This window comes from Mus caroli, unplaced genomic scaffold, assembly GCF_978045245.1.
Source record: "Mus caroli unplaced genomic scaffold, Mus_caroli_1 scaffold_2, whole genome shotgun sequence".
NCBI classification, from domain to species: Eukaryota; Metazoa; Chordata; class Mammalia; order Rodentia; family Muridae; genus Mus; species Mus caroli.
This window is the reverse complement of record NW_028227257.1, coordinates 128,505,286-128,521,344: the sequence shown is the minus strand read 5'-3', so window position 1 is coordinate 128,521,344 and position 16,059 is coordinate 128,505,286. Positions and strand designations below refer to the sequence as shown.

Here is a 16,059-nt window from a genome sequence, read left to right as displayed (position 1 = left end):
TCAAAGAGATGGACGTGTATGTTGTTACATGATACAGACATTTTTGTAATATTTAACATTTGACTTCCTGAATGTTTGGTAAAGTGAGAGAAATGTGTGGAGAATGATCAGCTATCTAGAACATTCCACCGTAGATTCTTTCTTTGCAGACTAACGTTGCTTGGATTGCTAGGTGGAGTTTGAGCATCAGTGTATAAACTCACTAATTTAGGAAAGGAGACAGACTAGTTCATTGAACAAAGGAAAATCTTAGACTCACATCACTCTGGAGATCATAGGCCTGCCGAGCGTGGATGACGTCATTCTGGTCAGGTAGGCATGTCCACTGGTGTAGGTAGTTTCTGTAGTCAGCATCGCTGACCAAGGTCTGGCACTTTTTGGCCAGCACCACGCCCAGCATGTCCACTGGGCTGCTATACTTGGTCTTCCACTTCTCAAAGTCCTTCTTGTACTCCCTGTCACTCTGGATCTTGGCCACGTGCATGGACCACATCATCTTGGGGTCATCCTTGATGTTCCGAGCCCCGATGTGGTGGCCGAGTTGCTTTCGGAAGCCTTCTTTGTATTTGTACTAAAGGAACAAAGGAATACCTCATTCCTTTAAAAACTTAACTTTTGTTGCTACCTTTGTAGCAATTTTCAAACTTTACTAATTCTAAATATCTTGCTAAGCCCCTAGAGCTACATGTTTCTGCTTTTTGATAGGCAAGATTAAAGGCTAAATTCAGCCACAAATAGTCAGTCAAACTGACTTTTGGTCTTATTTTTACCCCACACTGTATGTTTGGGATCATCACCCTGTTTTAATTTGTGACTCCTTAGATGATGTTTGCTCATTTAAAAATAACGCCCATTGCAATCGAACCACTATCTACAGGGCGCAACATCTTACTTACTTCACTGGCAATTTCCCGGGATGCTTTCGCTGCTTTGATTGGAATGGCGTCGACAGGAAGATCATAACCTTTCTTCTTCAGTTCTTCATAACCCATTTTGTAGAGTTTCTGTTGAGAGGTGGAGACAATCACTTTGGGAAAACAGTTCTTCAGAAACGGTATGACGAATAAGCAGAATAATTAAGCCAATGTACTGCATACTTCAAGAGTTTGTGAAAATAGTCTCTATACTCTAGACCACTCCTATGTGATTGGATATTATGTCTATGAATTGCTAATGATCCTGTTCTACATTTTACAGCTCTCTGATTACCAAACACACAAAATTCCCAAGTACTTTAGAAAATGCAACCAAAGTTAACTGATAGAGACATGAATTATCATTTTGGTGGTATTTTCCAGATAATGTTGTGTTCCATTAGAAATAAGAGAAAGTTTTTCAGTCTTATTTTCCTTATGGATTCCTCTTATGAAAAATAATAGTGAGTGACTATCCCTTCTATGTAGCTTGTGCATCATGAGTGAGTATCTACCTCATCCCATGGGGCCACTGGTGGTCCTTCATAATTAAACAAATACTTTATTGAATTTAAAAACTTCTGCCTATAATTTGCTCATTCAGATTGTGATGTAACTGAATAATTCATAATATATTCAAACGTATTTTTTACCCAGAAATCCATTGCCTACTGATGTTAGACTTCTGTTCATATTTTAGTCTTTGTAGTATTACCGCCGCATATTCTTTAACATTAAAACCACTCTATTAGGGTTCAGGATTTATGTTTGAATGTTTAAATTTTTATATCCATACATTTGAAAGGTTAACATTTGCCAGCAGAGTAATCTGGTAAAAATGAAAATATCCTTCAATTGATTGTTTGCTTACTTGTTAAAAACTTCACCTAGAAACTATTTGTGAAGCACAAAACATTGTAAGCAATAAAAATCTAGTAAAAATAGATTCTTCCCACACAAGAAAGAGCAAATAGGGAATCAGTCCTTCATTGTCTGCTAATTAAAATGATTTGGAATTCAAAAGATTTTTTTAAACAACTTCGCCAACCTAGAAGTGATTAACTGAGCTTTCTGAAAAGGCACACTGAATTTGTAAACTCACATCACTTGTATTGATTAAGTTTGCCTTAGCCAGAATGATGTCAGGAGTGTCGGGCATGATGTGGATCTGAGTCTTGTCCTTGTCCCAAGCTTCTCTATAAAGTCTCTAAAATGAGAAACAATAATTTTATCAGTGGTATTGTCAGGCTCAAATACAACAGTTGGCTCCAGATGGCATTATAACAAGACCACAATATAAAAAGACACATAATTTTCTTATCTGAAATGCAACTACCTTTCAAACACAGACTATGGATCACCTTTTTGAAGTTATGGATACTATTGTCTATGGAAATCAACACATGAAATAAAAACTTTGTTGATACTATCAAGTAGTATCAACAATTTTTTTTTTTTTTTTTGGCCAGTAAAATCCCCCTGAGTGTTTAACTGTCTTATCAAAAGGTGACCTATTTAAATTATGCCTAGGAATTAGGGAATCTTAGTTCTCATTTGGTTTACTATTTAAGATTATACAATTATTTTGGAGAATAAGTAAATTGACAAAAATGTTGGGATTTCCCCAAAAGAACAGTTTAAATTTTATCAAAATCTTTTGGATGTGTTAAAACCATTTTCATGTCTGTCTTCCATAGAAGACCAAGGGAAACCAAATTTAAAAATCTTGGTAGTTAAATAAAAGTGAAAGTTTGAAGAATAGAATATTCTTTGATACAGTATCAAATTTATCAACAAAAACTCAATTACAAGTTTTGAATGCCATTTCTGGTCCATGTAGTGATATGCTGCCAAATGTGGTAATGCAGGTCTTTAATCCCCGCACTTGAGAGGCAGAGGCTGGCATCTCTGTGGGGTTGAGGGCAGCCTGGTCTACATATATAGAGAGAGTTCCTGGTCACCCAGCAATACATAGTGAGACTTGGTTTTTAAATTTTTCTCCAAGGGATAAAACGATTAACTCAACAGTAGAGGAATCTGGCACTGTCACTTTAAGCAAGTGATAAAAGTTAAAATGCTCAGCAACAGGACAACTTGATATCCTGGGCTCTCCTGCCATGAGGGCTGAGCAGTACACAATGCGTAGTTTCCTCGTGAAAAGACACAATCTGAATCATCATAAGGACGCCTTGGAAAGCCCAAGGTGAAGGAGAAGCTGCACCTGTCACAAATGTCAAAGACTTAGAAGACAGAGAGGAAATAAGCTAGAGTAAGAATAAATGCAAGGTGGGACTCCCAGTTGCATTGTCAACCAGGGGGAACATTTTTCTTTTGCTACAAAGGGTATTAGTAGTAAAACTGAATAAGTTTTTGTTACTTAAAATTGATTTAGTGTGTGTGTGTGTGTATTTGTGTGTGTGTACTTGTGTGTGTGTATTTGTGTGTGTGTGTGTGTGTCTCTGTGTGTGTGTGCATGTGCATATAGGGTTCAGGTGCCATGGCTTGCATGTGTAGGCAAGAGACAGCAGCTTGCAGAAGCAGCTTCTTGCTCACTCTTGTGGACCCCACGTATCACATGCAAGAGCTCAGGCTTGGTAGCGGGCGCCTTTATCCACTGATCCATCTCACCAGCCCTCCAGTATAAACATTTTAAGGATTCATTAATTCCTTAGATTTTGTACTTCTCTTCTGTATGAATATGCTTTCTATCATGCAAATGGCTCAGAGAAGTTAATTAGGCCTTCAGGACCAAACTGAAACAAGACCCATTAATATTAATCTATGTTTACTCAAGTTCTTTCCTAATCTTTCTGGTAGGAACGCCAGTGCTTTTTGGCCTCATAATCATTGGTGTTATACTCTGGGTGGCTCTTGATTGTAGGACACAGTCTTGTGTCGTTGGGGATTTTTCAGTAGCCATGCCTGGTTTCTATCCACTAGAGGCCAGTAGCACACCACCTCCAAGTCAGGACAAGCCAAGGGGAAAACTTTCTAGGTATTGTCAAATTTCTTCTAGGGTACAAGAGTGTCCTGGTAGAGAAATTTCCTCAATATTATATGCTACCTTGATCCCGCAGAATGCATAATGAATGCTAATATTATTTAGTTCAGCATATTCAAAAGAAGAGACTCAAACACCCTAGCTTCTGCCTGGGTGTGCAAAGCCCCAATAGGATTGCTATTCAGCACCCCTGCAACTAGGACAGGGCTTGGTCACCTTTATGGTCTAGTCCTTCCCTTGCTTAACTTCTCCATTCAGAGCTTCCCGCCCCCTTCATTAAAATTCTAAGAAAGAAGCCATGTTCAGGGGTGGGATGGGGAGAAAAAACAAAAACAAACCCGAAAATGTGCTCGCCTGGTCTTCCACCCTTTGTATTCAAAGCATATCACAAAGGCAAAGAGAGAAGAACTGGAGATTGAGGCAGAAAGAAACTGGCAGGCTTGTATTTGCTTCAGCTTTTGGAAAACAAAACTGTTGTCTGTGAATGTTTTCTTACCTGGAGAAGAGCTACAGCTCTGCTGTGAAACACAGCCTCTAGTGTATCAGGTAAGAACTAAGTATGCATTGAAAATGAAGGACACATGGAGCACCGTGTACAAAGCGCCTCTTAAGACCTATGCAGTTATCATTTGTACCTATTTAAACTTTTTTGCATATATATATGTGTGTGTGTATATATATATATATATATATATATATATATATATATATATATATATATCCCTTTAAGGGAGACATGACTCTGTGGTTAAAACAAAACAACAAAACAAACAACACCACCCCAAACTTGTTTCTTTATAATATTTTCCATGCTCTGTCAATATATTTCTAAAGAAATACTCACGTCACTCCTGTTTTTGGCATTTGTTTTAGCCAGAACTATGTCCATGGCATCAGGGATGCTGGTGAACTTATTTCTGTCTGGAGGTTGGCGGTATTTCTTCTCACTGATGATTTCTGAAGCCCGCTTGTTCTTTTCTGCTTCCAAAGAACCCAGGGGACTCCATCCTATGCCTCTCAGCCACTCTAGGTCAGACTTATACATATTCTAGGAAAGGACAAAACAAGCCATCAAAAAACCATCTTCCCCTTCACCATGACTAGGAGATGCTAGTTACAGACAGGTGTTTGAGGGGGTCGAGGATAATTTCTCTTTCCAATCTGTTTTTTTCCCTCACATAAATGGCTATTAATATGTGGAGTGATTTTAAGTAATCAAATTTGATAGACACTGACCTCACTTTGCAGCTCATAGACCTTTTTAGCTTGGATGACGTCATTCTGGTCAGGCAGGCATGTCCACTGGTGTAGGTAGTTCCTGTAGTCAGCATCACTGACCAAGGCCTGGCACTTCTTGGCCAACACCACGCCCAGCATGTCCACAGGGCTGGTGTATTTGGTTTTCCACTTCTCAAAGTCCTTCTTGTACTCCCTGTCACTCTGCATTTTGGCTACATTCATCGACAGCACAAGCTTTGGGTCATCTTGCACACTCTGGAATCCAATATGGTGTCCCAGTTGTTTCCGGTAGCCTTGTTTATATTTAAACTGAAATCAGGAAACAGAGTCTTTTTAATAACATAAAAAAAAGCTAAGTCAAACTTACCTTGCTTTGTTGCTATACTTCCCCCCAAAACAATGGGTATGAAAAATGATTTCTGAGCTAACCTATCAGGAAGTGTTTCTGTCCTTAAGTAAGCTCTGTTTAATTAGATCTATCTAAAGAATGTAATGCCGCCAAGTATCAAGGGAGATTATCATGAGAAATTGGTTCTATGTAAAGGCAGAAATATGTGCCCAACATTGTTGTCTGACTTCAGGATAACATTTAGCAAAATGTTTGTTGCATGCTTATGAGAAAAGATAGGGGCTGGATGGCATAGAAAAAAATTATGAAGATATATGATCTGGTGAACAAGCAAAAATGTAGATTGGAGAATTTTTACATGATTATATTATTATATCATATGTCTAAATTGGGATCTATATCTTGTGGGCACAGATAGAAATATCTTGATATGTTAGTCAGAAACAAAGTTCCTCAAGAGCTCACCATCTTGTCAAGCAGGTAAAAATAAACGATATAGATTTCAGATAACCAAAGTAAAACAAATTAGATATAGAATCATCTAAAAAGGTTGAAGGTACTCCTCTGGATGTATCTGTAAGGGTAGTTCCAGATGAAAAGGACCCACTCTACATGTGGGCCATAGAGTCCCATGGACTTGGAGCCTGGACTGAATGAAAGGGGGAAAAAGAGAGAGCCAGATGAGGGTCAGCTTTCCTGTCTTCATATTTCTGGCTTGCAGTGATGCAAACAGAGGCTGCTCAGCATGCCTGTTTTGCCAGGATGAATGAAGCCTTGGAAACTGTGAGCACTAGTCTTGTCTTGCCTCTCTAACGTGTTCTGGTCACAGTAATACAAAAGCTACCTGACACAGCCCTTGATTTGGATAGCCTGGCAAACATTGCTTATAAAAAGTAAAGCCATGAATTCTGTATGCAGCACACATAAGCACATACCAGAAGCTCATTTAAGCTGCCCTGAGCTCCTGTAGCAACAAATCACTAAAATTTTGTGCACTATTTTAAGATGATGAAACAAACAAACAATCAAATCACAAATAGAATGAACTGCCAATAGAAGGTTATTGTAGTTATAAAATCAAAACCAAAGGAGAACAAGGAAACTAGAATGTTTCAAAAAATGTCAAGTAGAAGAAAAAAATAAGTTACTTTGTGATATTCCAGAATATAGATTTAAAGCAAATTATAAAATACCACATACAAACAGAAAGAAATCTGACAATAGCTGAGTACAACCCAACAGAGGAAACACCTGCTCTGCAGGCCAGTACAAGTCCTTGCTCATGAGTAAAAGGCAGAATGTCGGGCAAGAGATTGAACCAAACAACCTTTGTATCTTCCAACTCTAAACTCCATTAGTTTAACTTATTAAATTACCTACTTAAAACCTACTTCTAACTCCATGAAATGTTACAGATATAAGAACCATTTGAAGCCAAGAGAGAATACAGTTTCTCTTGTGGTGGGAGAGTTCATAGGTAGCCAAATTAACTATAAAGTTTGAAGTGGATTTGCAAGAAGAGGAATGGGGAGATACTGGCCATTGGACTGCCTGGAAATTATTGATGCCCTTTCAACTACTTCATTATCATTAGCATATAGCACTAAGTGAAAATGAGTTTGCTTTATCATGTGCACTCATCATCATTTTGGTTGGATTTAATGAGGTCTTAATCTGAAAGCCAGAGAGTTCAAATTACTTCCTGGTGGTTTTGGAGTATCACAGTTAAATTACATAGAATCTCCCCTTATATTCTTTGAATTTCTTGTCAGATTCTATTTTTAGGCTCTCTTCCTCCTCTTCTAGGTTAGCCTATATGTGGAAGCAAATATTGAGGTTGTTTTGGTTTTTTGTTTCTTTTTGACACAGGATCTTACTATGTAGCTTTGGCTGTCTTAAAACTTACTATGTAGATCAGGATGGCCTCAAACTGTAACAGAAATCTGCTTGCCTTTGTCTCCTGAGTGCTGGGAATAAAAGCATGGGCCAATATGCCCAGCTTGCAAATCATTGTTTTAAAGGTTTTAAGAGGTAGTGTGTCCCTATAAAATTTTGATAATTAATTCCTCTAAAACCAAACTCCTTTGCAGTTTTCATAACTATAATTTAAAAAATTAACATATACACAGACACATACATATGGGGGCTGGGAGAGGGAGGGAGGGAGGGGGAGAGGGAGAGAGAGAGAGAGAGAGAGAGAGAGAGAGAGAGAGAGAGAGAGAGAGAGAGAGAGAGAGAGAGATATGCTTCTACCACAGTGCATATGTGGAAGTCAGAGAATAACTTGTGGGAGTCATATTCTTCCTTCCATCATGTGGCTCTCTAGGACCAAACTCAAGCTGTTGGGTTTGGCAGCAGTTACTGTCATGATAAAACAGCTCCCATAAATTAATTTTATTATACTTATTTATTTACTTGTGTGCATGTGTGACTACACATGCCACGGTATACATGTGGGGGTCAGAAGATAACTTGTGGGAATCAGTGCTCTCCTTCTATCACATGAGCTTCAACACAGATTGTCAGGCTTGCTGGCAAGCTCATTGACCCACAAAGCTCTCTCACCCACCCAAGATCATCTGAATTTCTTCTAGTTAGGTTTTTGGATTAGCAAATTGAAATATTTATTTATATGCAAATGAAATATAATTTATAGAAAAACAGTGAATATGGGGACCAAATGTAGGATGTCACCAAAAGTTCCAACGTTTCCAGCCATATGTGAAATCTGCCCTTTGGAGCACAAATGGTCTTTTACTCTGAACCAGATCTATGAATAGCTAAGAGAATGTAAAGGGAACTTTTCTGAAATTTTAATGCCTGAGGCTAACTTTATAACTTTACAATTGCAAGGAAGGGCTAAATTAAATCAATGATGCATAACTTTCAGACATATACAGGTAAAAACTATCAACACGTGCTTGCTAAAGTTGATTTATTATCTGGTCTAAATTTGTCTAAAGGAGACAAAAAGGAAACAAGAATATTAATTTTAGGCAAAGCATAAAAAACTCCGCAATATCTAGTTTCTTTGTAATATCTGGAACAGCACCGTAGAGGGCCCCACTAGGTGATTAGAAAAGCCCCCTTTGATATTTGGGGGTTGGTGGGGGGGACAATTCTGAGTAAATACGGTAGAAAGAGGTGAAGGGACAGAAGTACATTTCAAAAGTAATCAACACTACATCTCTCACCCAGCTGAAAATACATTCTTCTACCCATACCAGGACTTACGTCACTAGCAATGTCCCTTGATGTCTTAGCCAGCTGGACAGAAATCGCATCAACAGGGAGATCATAGCCTTTCTTCAGAGCCTCTTCCCAACCAAGTCTATAGGATTTCTGAAAAGTAAAGAGACTCTTTAGCACTATTCATTCTTTATTAAAATTACAGATACACCAAAGTATATCTGGAGAGTGGTCACAGAACCCTAAAATCCTCTACCCTGACTCTGAACATATACAGAACCAAGCAGGTGGCTTGATAGGAGTAGACTTAGCACTGGTATAGATAGCATCATGTGATCTAGCTTTGTTTTTTGTTTCATTTTGGGGTGATGATGTATTTGAACAAAGCTTCCACTATTTAGCAACCATCTGGTCTTATCATGTTTATAAGGTACCTTTCACCCTGTAGTTAACAGCAGCCTGGGTCAATGCTTTAAATATTGACATTAAGATAATTAAAAAAAAGACAATCAGGTCAGATAATTTCAACTACCTACATGATAATAGTAGTAAAACTTTTTGTAAGTTGCAATAAATATGCTAGCTGTTCTAGTCAAATTTGTTGGAGGTGTGTTAGAATCACCATAGCAAAATAGTCATCTAGGACATTCTATGTGCTGGGTACTGTTCTGGGCACCTTAAGGGGTTTTTTATTTGTCCCTCGTGGCAAACCAATGACACAGGTCTTGATTTTAGTAGTGAAAGAACCACACTTAGTATCAAACAACTCATAGATGCCAAAGCCAAACTTCTATCAGGTATGTTTGACATAGTTATATGTTTTAATAATTATGGCAACTCTACTTTGTGTCAAAGTACAATGATTGCACAGATGGACAGATATAGTGTCAGGAGCCATCTAGCAAAGGCTAAAAGCTAGCAGGTGATCTTCCAGAGAGGTCTCATTGTGGAACAACAATGAAAGAGCCTTTGAGAGGCAAGACTCTAAGGACAAAATCTTAGGCAATGATTTCTGCAGCTGATATGTCTTCCCTGTCCTTATAAAATTAATACTGGGCATTAGCTCACCCTATTGGACAGATTTTTGAAGATCAACAAAGATGTACTGTCTTGTAGTGATGCTATATAGACAAAGAGATGATTCCTTAATTCCTAATGATGATTCTAGAAGAATTCCTAAAATTACAATAGTAATTATTAAGTCCTTTATATTAGGACTGCTATTAAAGCCCTCTCTGATATGAAAACTACAATTAAAACTCTGCCAGTCTACACCTGAGCTCAGTTTTCATCCAGAACGAGTGAGTTCTTTCTGCATTGGTGCTTGGACTTTTGCTCTAGATGTATATGTGAGTATGGACAGGTGTGTGTGTAAGTATGAGATAAGTAAGTAGCTGAGTCCAACAGGAGTGCATGAAGGTGTATGAGTATGTGTACCTGAATTTGTATATAAACATATGTGAGTTTATGTATGTTTGCTTATATAAAGCTTTTCCTTCTGCAAGCGGGTGACTCTTTTTGCATGGATCAGTAAAAGTTTATTGCTCCAAACCTCCCTCAGTACTGACAAGTGAGAGGTAAAGTTTCTGGGCAAGCGAGAAAGAAGCCCTATCAATTAATCCTTTACTTAACTCCCTGCTGTTTGACAAGTGTTAATTCGCTCAAGGCCTGCAACTTCTGGCTTCAGAGTAAATTAGAATCAACACAGGTAAACATTGTTATAGAGAGCAACCTGAAGTTTTGTAAGACCAAGTCTTGTCCCCACCACTCTTTCCAGTACGCTGCTTCAAAGAGAACCCAGGAGTGGGGGTGGGGCGAGGGGGCACTGAGTTCCCTGAACAGCTCCTGCCTACTCCTGGCACACAACTGAGGCCCATGCTCCTAACAATATAGTAAAAGCCCTCTAAAATAAAGAGTTTGAGTCACTCAACTGTTTCAGCATTTACAGATGTTATTTTCTACTACATCAGGTTTTAACTTAGTACGTTTTGTGACAAAACATGCCATTACTGTGCATGCATTCTTTACCTGACTGTAAAGTGTCTGATTCTGCTTGGCTTGCAAAATATCTGGGGTATCAGGCATCACATGAATCTTGGTTTTGTCTTTATTCCAGTCAACAGTGTATAAATGCTAGAGAGTGAGAGAAGAGATCTTTTAAGTCTGAATAATGGTTAATGATAAATAGGAAAAAAATTAGAATATCTGAATGCACTTAAAGTAGAAAACAGTAAGGAAAGATAAGATTCAGAAGAGAAATAAAGAAAAAATTAATATTCTTTTAAAAAACTTTATATACACATTATATAGATAGATGTATAGGTATAGATAAATCTACCTAGCTATCAGTTGCCTTGAGCTTCCCATCATCCTGCTCAGCCTTTTAACTGATAGGGTCACAGGTGTGTCCTCTCATACTTGGCTTTAATATCAGATTTGGAAAAATAACATTTTGCATCTGTTCCATCTTTAGAATGGAATGAAAGTACTTAGGATATATGCATTGAAAGTCTAAGCAATTTCTAACCCAATGAGAAGATAAGGGAAGGCACTGTAAGAGACCGTCATCAAAATGTCCCAGGGCAACATTCTGTAATCACTTGCCACTTCCTGAGTTCAACTCCCTAAATAAGGACCATAGCCTTTTGACCTCTCCCTGCTTAGAAGGAAGGAAGAGCATGGCTCTCTCTACCTTATTCATGGTGTGAGCATTCTGCTTCGCCAGTACCATGTCCATGGAGTCAGTCAACTTTTTAAACTGGAAGGTGCTGGGATGCTGCCGGTACTTCTGATCGCTGGCATATTCGGTTGCTTTCTTGGCCTTCTCCACCTCTAGGGAGCCAGCTGGGCTCCAGCCAAGCCCTCGGTACCACTCCCTGTAGTCTTGCTTATATTCATTCTATAAAGAAAAGGGACTTCAATTAAGTCTTCCATTAAGACACAGAACTATGGTGTATAAGACTACGGTATTCCCATCCACGTGGGGACGCAGCCAGCCCTCAGCTGGAAGATTCTCTTACGTCACTCTGGATGTGATTCATGTTCCTGGTCAGCTCGATGTTCATTGCGTCTGGGAGGAGGATGTACTTGTGAATGAGGCGCTTGTAGTTGGTGTTGGTGATGTTGGCTTGTGCGTCCTTGGCTGCTGTGACACTCAGCATGTCGGCAGGAGTATGGTAGCTGGTCTTTGTCTTCTCATAGTTTTTCTTGTACTCTCGATCAGACTGCATCTTAGCCACTTGCATGGAATGGACTAATTTGGGATCATCCTCCAGACTGCGAAAACCAACCATTTTTCCTTTCTCCTTTTCATAACTGTGCTTGTATTTATACTGTGAAGAAAATGTGAATAAGGTGAAGGACACTTTTCTTAGCTAAAAAGAAAATCGTGCTAGTGTCAATATTCTAGTGTCAGTTCTTCACTGGCACCTGTGTACAGCACCACTGTTGACGAAACACATTTCTGACATTTGCCTGTGAAACCTGGCAGCAGAGTCCTTATCAGAGAGCCCATTTTATATGAGACTACATGCTGAGTGACCTCCTGGGATGAATAAGGACTGGGGCGCACATCAGTCTGCACTACAGTGATGAATGCTCACACTCTGCTCTTACAGGAAGATAACAGTAAATGAGAGGGAAAATGAGCAGCCAGGGAAATAAACCTGCCAGCCGTTTGCTGCTGAAATATTAGTTCAGGTAGGGAACACACAACATAATTTTAGAGCAGCTTTGTATCTTGGAGGATTTTTTTTCCCTTCCCAAACTGACAAAACCAAGAAGAAATGTTGCGGTCCCCACCCAGAATCCATAGAGAGGAGATAGTGAGCAGCCCCGAGCTTCTTAGTCTGCTTCATTTCATGGGGCTGAGTGTTAAGGTTACAGGGGAGGAGTCACGGAAGACAATGGACTCCAGTGTACTATATATAGGAAGAGCTTGGGGATCTCAGCACTGGGAGAGTTCTATAGGGAGGGAGGAGATGCCAGCAGGGAGAGAAAGGAGAGCACAGTCAGGAACAGGACCGGCTTGACCAGCAAGGAGAGCTGTGCACTGTGTTCCTCATTGCTTCACACCATAAACCTTCTGAGAGCAGATTCCTGGGGCCCAGATCAAGTTTCATATGAGCCTTGACCCAGTACACCAGTTGTTCCAGGGTGTGTGGAGTCCTAGTTCACAAGGTTTATTAATTTCTGGGTATGAGTTCACCCATCACAGCTGATGCCAAGTTTTTTCAGTATTTAAGAACAGCCATCATCAGCACCAGTGATCAAAACCCTAGCTACACTAAGAGAAATATCCTGCTGGGAATTCAGGGCCAAGGAGCAGAGAGTTCATCTAGACTTCCTGAGAAGGGAAGCTGAGCGTGTGAGGGCTCCACCATGATTAGCATCTCACTGAGCCTTGTTTGTGTGCTTTCCAGAAATGCCAGTAGAGACACACAAACATTGTCAAGCTGCATTGTGGAGCCCAGTGGGTCTACTGTTCACAGGCACCAGAGCATGGTTCACTCTTTTATCCCATTCCCTTGGTGTCTGCGGCTGTATTGTTCTGCTTGTTTGCCGGCCACCCTTCTCACTTACATCACTTGCAATATCTCTTGATGCTTTGGCAGCTTTGATGGGAATTGCATCCGTTCTGAGGTCATAGCCTTTCTTTCTAGATTCTTCCAGAGAGAGCTTATAGAGTTTCTGCAAAGAGAAGAAGGGGCAGCAGGAAAACCTGGCTTTATTCTAGAAGACTGATCATTGATAGCAAGACTGTTGGGCAGATGTGCTATTGGAGGATCAATGGTTGAATGTTCTAAGAAACATCATTGTGTGGGGGGAAGAAAAGACAAAGCAACTATTTAAGCTCAAATATGTTTTTGGTATATCATTACAGGAAGGAAATGAGCTGGTCTCTATGAGTAAGTTCAGAAGGCTCTTTCTGGTTTATTTTTATCAAATAAGAGGCAAAGAATGCTCACAGAGGAGCCATCATCACATGCCAAAAGGGCATCTTAGTCCTACAGTCGTTCCTTTTACTTATATAGTATTGTGAATTCCACAGTCAAATAAAAAGCATCAGCAATTCCAAATCTTTGTGGAATTCAAACAATGAAAAAAACAAAAAGAAAATTGTCAAGCTTGGAGACTTCCCACCCAGCCAACAGAGCTAGGACAAAAAGGAAAGGGAGTTAGATATCAAATGCATTTTCTAATGAAAGTTTCGCATTCCTTATTGCAGGGCTTGTCCCAGTTTGTTCAAAATAGCCATCTTTTCTTTCCATTGTTTTAATTCCTTTTAGGAAAAATTTCATAGTTTAGCCCCAGGACTTACTCTTTCTGGTAGGTCTCTTAGCTCAAGGGGCACTTTGAAAAATGAAACTCAACAATTATTCAAAGCTGTAACTGCTATCACAGCCTCCGTGGACAGCCTTGCTCCAAATTTGAGCAAAGATTAGGGAGGGAGAGATGCTCAATTGTCTTTAACAAAAGACAACGATCTATTAGTTTTTAAAGGTTCCTTCTGATACATTAAGAGACATCACTGAGTTAATTTTCTATGACTGGTGGGAACAGGCTAAACAGAAAGATCGAAATGGGAGATTATACTTACATCGCTCATGTTGATCGCATTTGCTTTGGCCAAAACGATCTCGGGGATATCAGGCATGATGTGGATTTTTGTCTTGTCAGCCTCCCATGCTTGTTTATAGAGATTCTGGGGGAAAGTGTGAAAGTGTGTTTAAGAATCACACACATACAACCCTCACTTTGCACATGCACAGCCTCAGGTGTACACAGGTGCCACTCTTTTGGGTATCTTTTCTAAACAAAAGCCCAACATGGTAGAGGCAAGACAATGGATCAAAGTGCCCCATCCCTTTGTTTTAAGCCTGGGGGTGAAATCTCCCTCCTCAAAATTTCTAAGCATACTATTTCAAAATCATATAACACATGATGTTCTATAGCTTGCTTTTCTTTACTTCAAAATATGGGCTAAATATCTTGCTTGGAATCTTCTGAAAATGGTTGACTTCATCTGTAGAGGTATAGTCCAACTGATTTAAAAAACTCTCCATTAGTAGATATCCACCGGTATTTTCTGGTCTGCTTCTACCACGGTAACAGTGCTTGGACAGGCACCACTCAGGTTTTTGGTCCAAGATGGACCAGCTTTTGGCAGGTGGACTCTCTTGGTCAGCTGCATTGGCCAAGCCTCTGTTGAACCTGCATTCAGTTCAATTTTTCCCTCTGAAACAGCCCTCTCTCCTACAGGTATTATCCATTAAAAAAAATTGCAAGCCTCAAATTCCTTATTAGCATGTCTGTTGAAAAACTCTAACCCGCAAGAGACATGTGTATGTATGTCTGTACACACAAGGATTTCAGGAGGACAAGGAATAACCCCAGTTTTTTTCACAATTATTGATTAAAACTTTACATTACTATAAACTCCCTCATAGATATGGTGAAGGGCACAGCTCTGGCCAGTTGTCTGTGGCTGGTCTTTGCTTTAGCCTTCGTGTTACCAAGAGAAATTTTGGTGATGATGAAAATGTTTATATAAGCTAATAAGGTAGCCCCAAGCTGAATAGGTCCACTGAGTACCTGAATATGGGACAATTTTAAAGAGGGCTAAGTTATTCATATTAAATTTGACTATATCACACTACAAGCATGTGGCTTATGATTTATAGGGGTGGTAGAGTTCCAGTGGTAGGCAGTGACTAGGAATTAGAACCCCTTTCTCATCCAGGCTGGGCACTGATTCACTGTGCATCCTGTAGAGGTGCCATGCCTGTCTGGGAGCTCAATTTCCTCTACTCTGCAACAGGAGAACCTGATAATCAGTAAGTGCTCCCAACATCAGCATTCGTTATTTTAGGATCCTCATATTGATAACATTATCCTGACATTTTCATCACCAATATCGGAAGTACAAAAAAAAAAAAAAAGAAAGAAAGAAAGGAAGGAAGGAAGGAAGGAAGGAAGGAAGGAAGGAAGAGAGAAAGAAAGAATCTAACTTTTATTTCCTTGGTTTTGGTTTTGAAAACAGGATTATGCTGCTGTAGCTCAGGCTGGCTTCAGCCTTCAGCTCCTCCTGCTTTAGATTCCCCAGTGCTACCAGACTGAAAATATCTCATTTAATATTTTAAAAGATAAATGCATCTTTGTGACAGCTGATACTGAGATCCACGCTTTGCCTTTGGGGCAGGTCCCTTTCAAAGGAGAGGGTCAGCTGTACAAATCATGCTCCAGGGTAGACACCCAGGCTGCCTGGCCAGGTCAATTGGAACTGTCATCTTCTAGAGTTGTTGAGTGTTAAGGTCCAAGTGATGTTTTTACTTAATCAAAGGCACTTCTAATTGTGATCCAATGAT

At 39.6% G+C, this 16,059-nt stretch overlaps 1 protein-coding gene across 1 annotated transcript in view; it reads right to left on the bottom strand.

Moving 5' to 3' along the window:
• Neb (nebulin) overlaps positions 1-16,059 on the bottom strand; it is a 200,314-nt gene that overhangs the window by 118,786 nt on the left and 65,469 nt on the right. The window contains exons 46-56 of the mRNA XM_085834915.1: positions 14,292-14,396; positions 13,274-13,381; positions 11,713-12,024; positions 11,385-11,591; positions 10,721-10,825; positions 8,738-8,845; positions 5,152-5,463; positions 4,760-4,963; positions 2,017-2,121; positions 897-1,004; positions 260-571 (exon numbers count right to left, since the gene is read on the bottom strand). Coding sequence (XP_085691041.1) covers positions 260-571; positions 897-1,004; positions 2,017-2,121; positions 4,760-4,963; positions 5,152-5,463; positions 8,738-8,845; positions 10,721-10,825; positions 11,385-11,591; positions 11,713-12,024; positions 13,274-13,381; positions 14,292-14,396 — 1,986 coding nt within the window. The remainder of the gene's footprint in view (positions 1-259; positions 572-896; positions 1,005-2,016; positions 2,122-4,759; positions 4,964-5,151; positions 5,464-8,737; positions 8,846-10,720; positions 10,826-11,384; positions 11,592-11,712; positions 12,025-13,273; positions 13,382-14,291; positions 14,397-16,059) is intronic.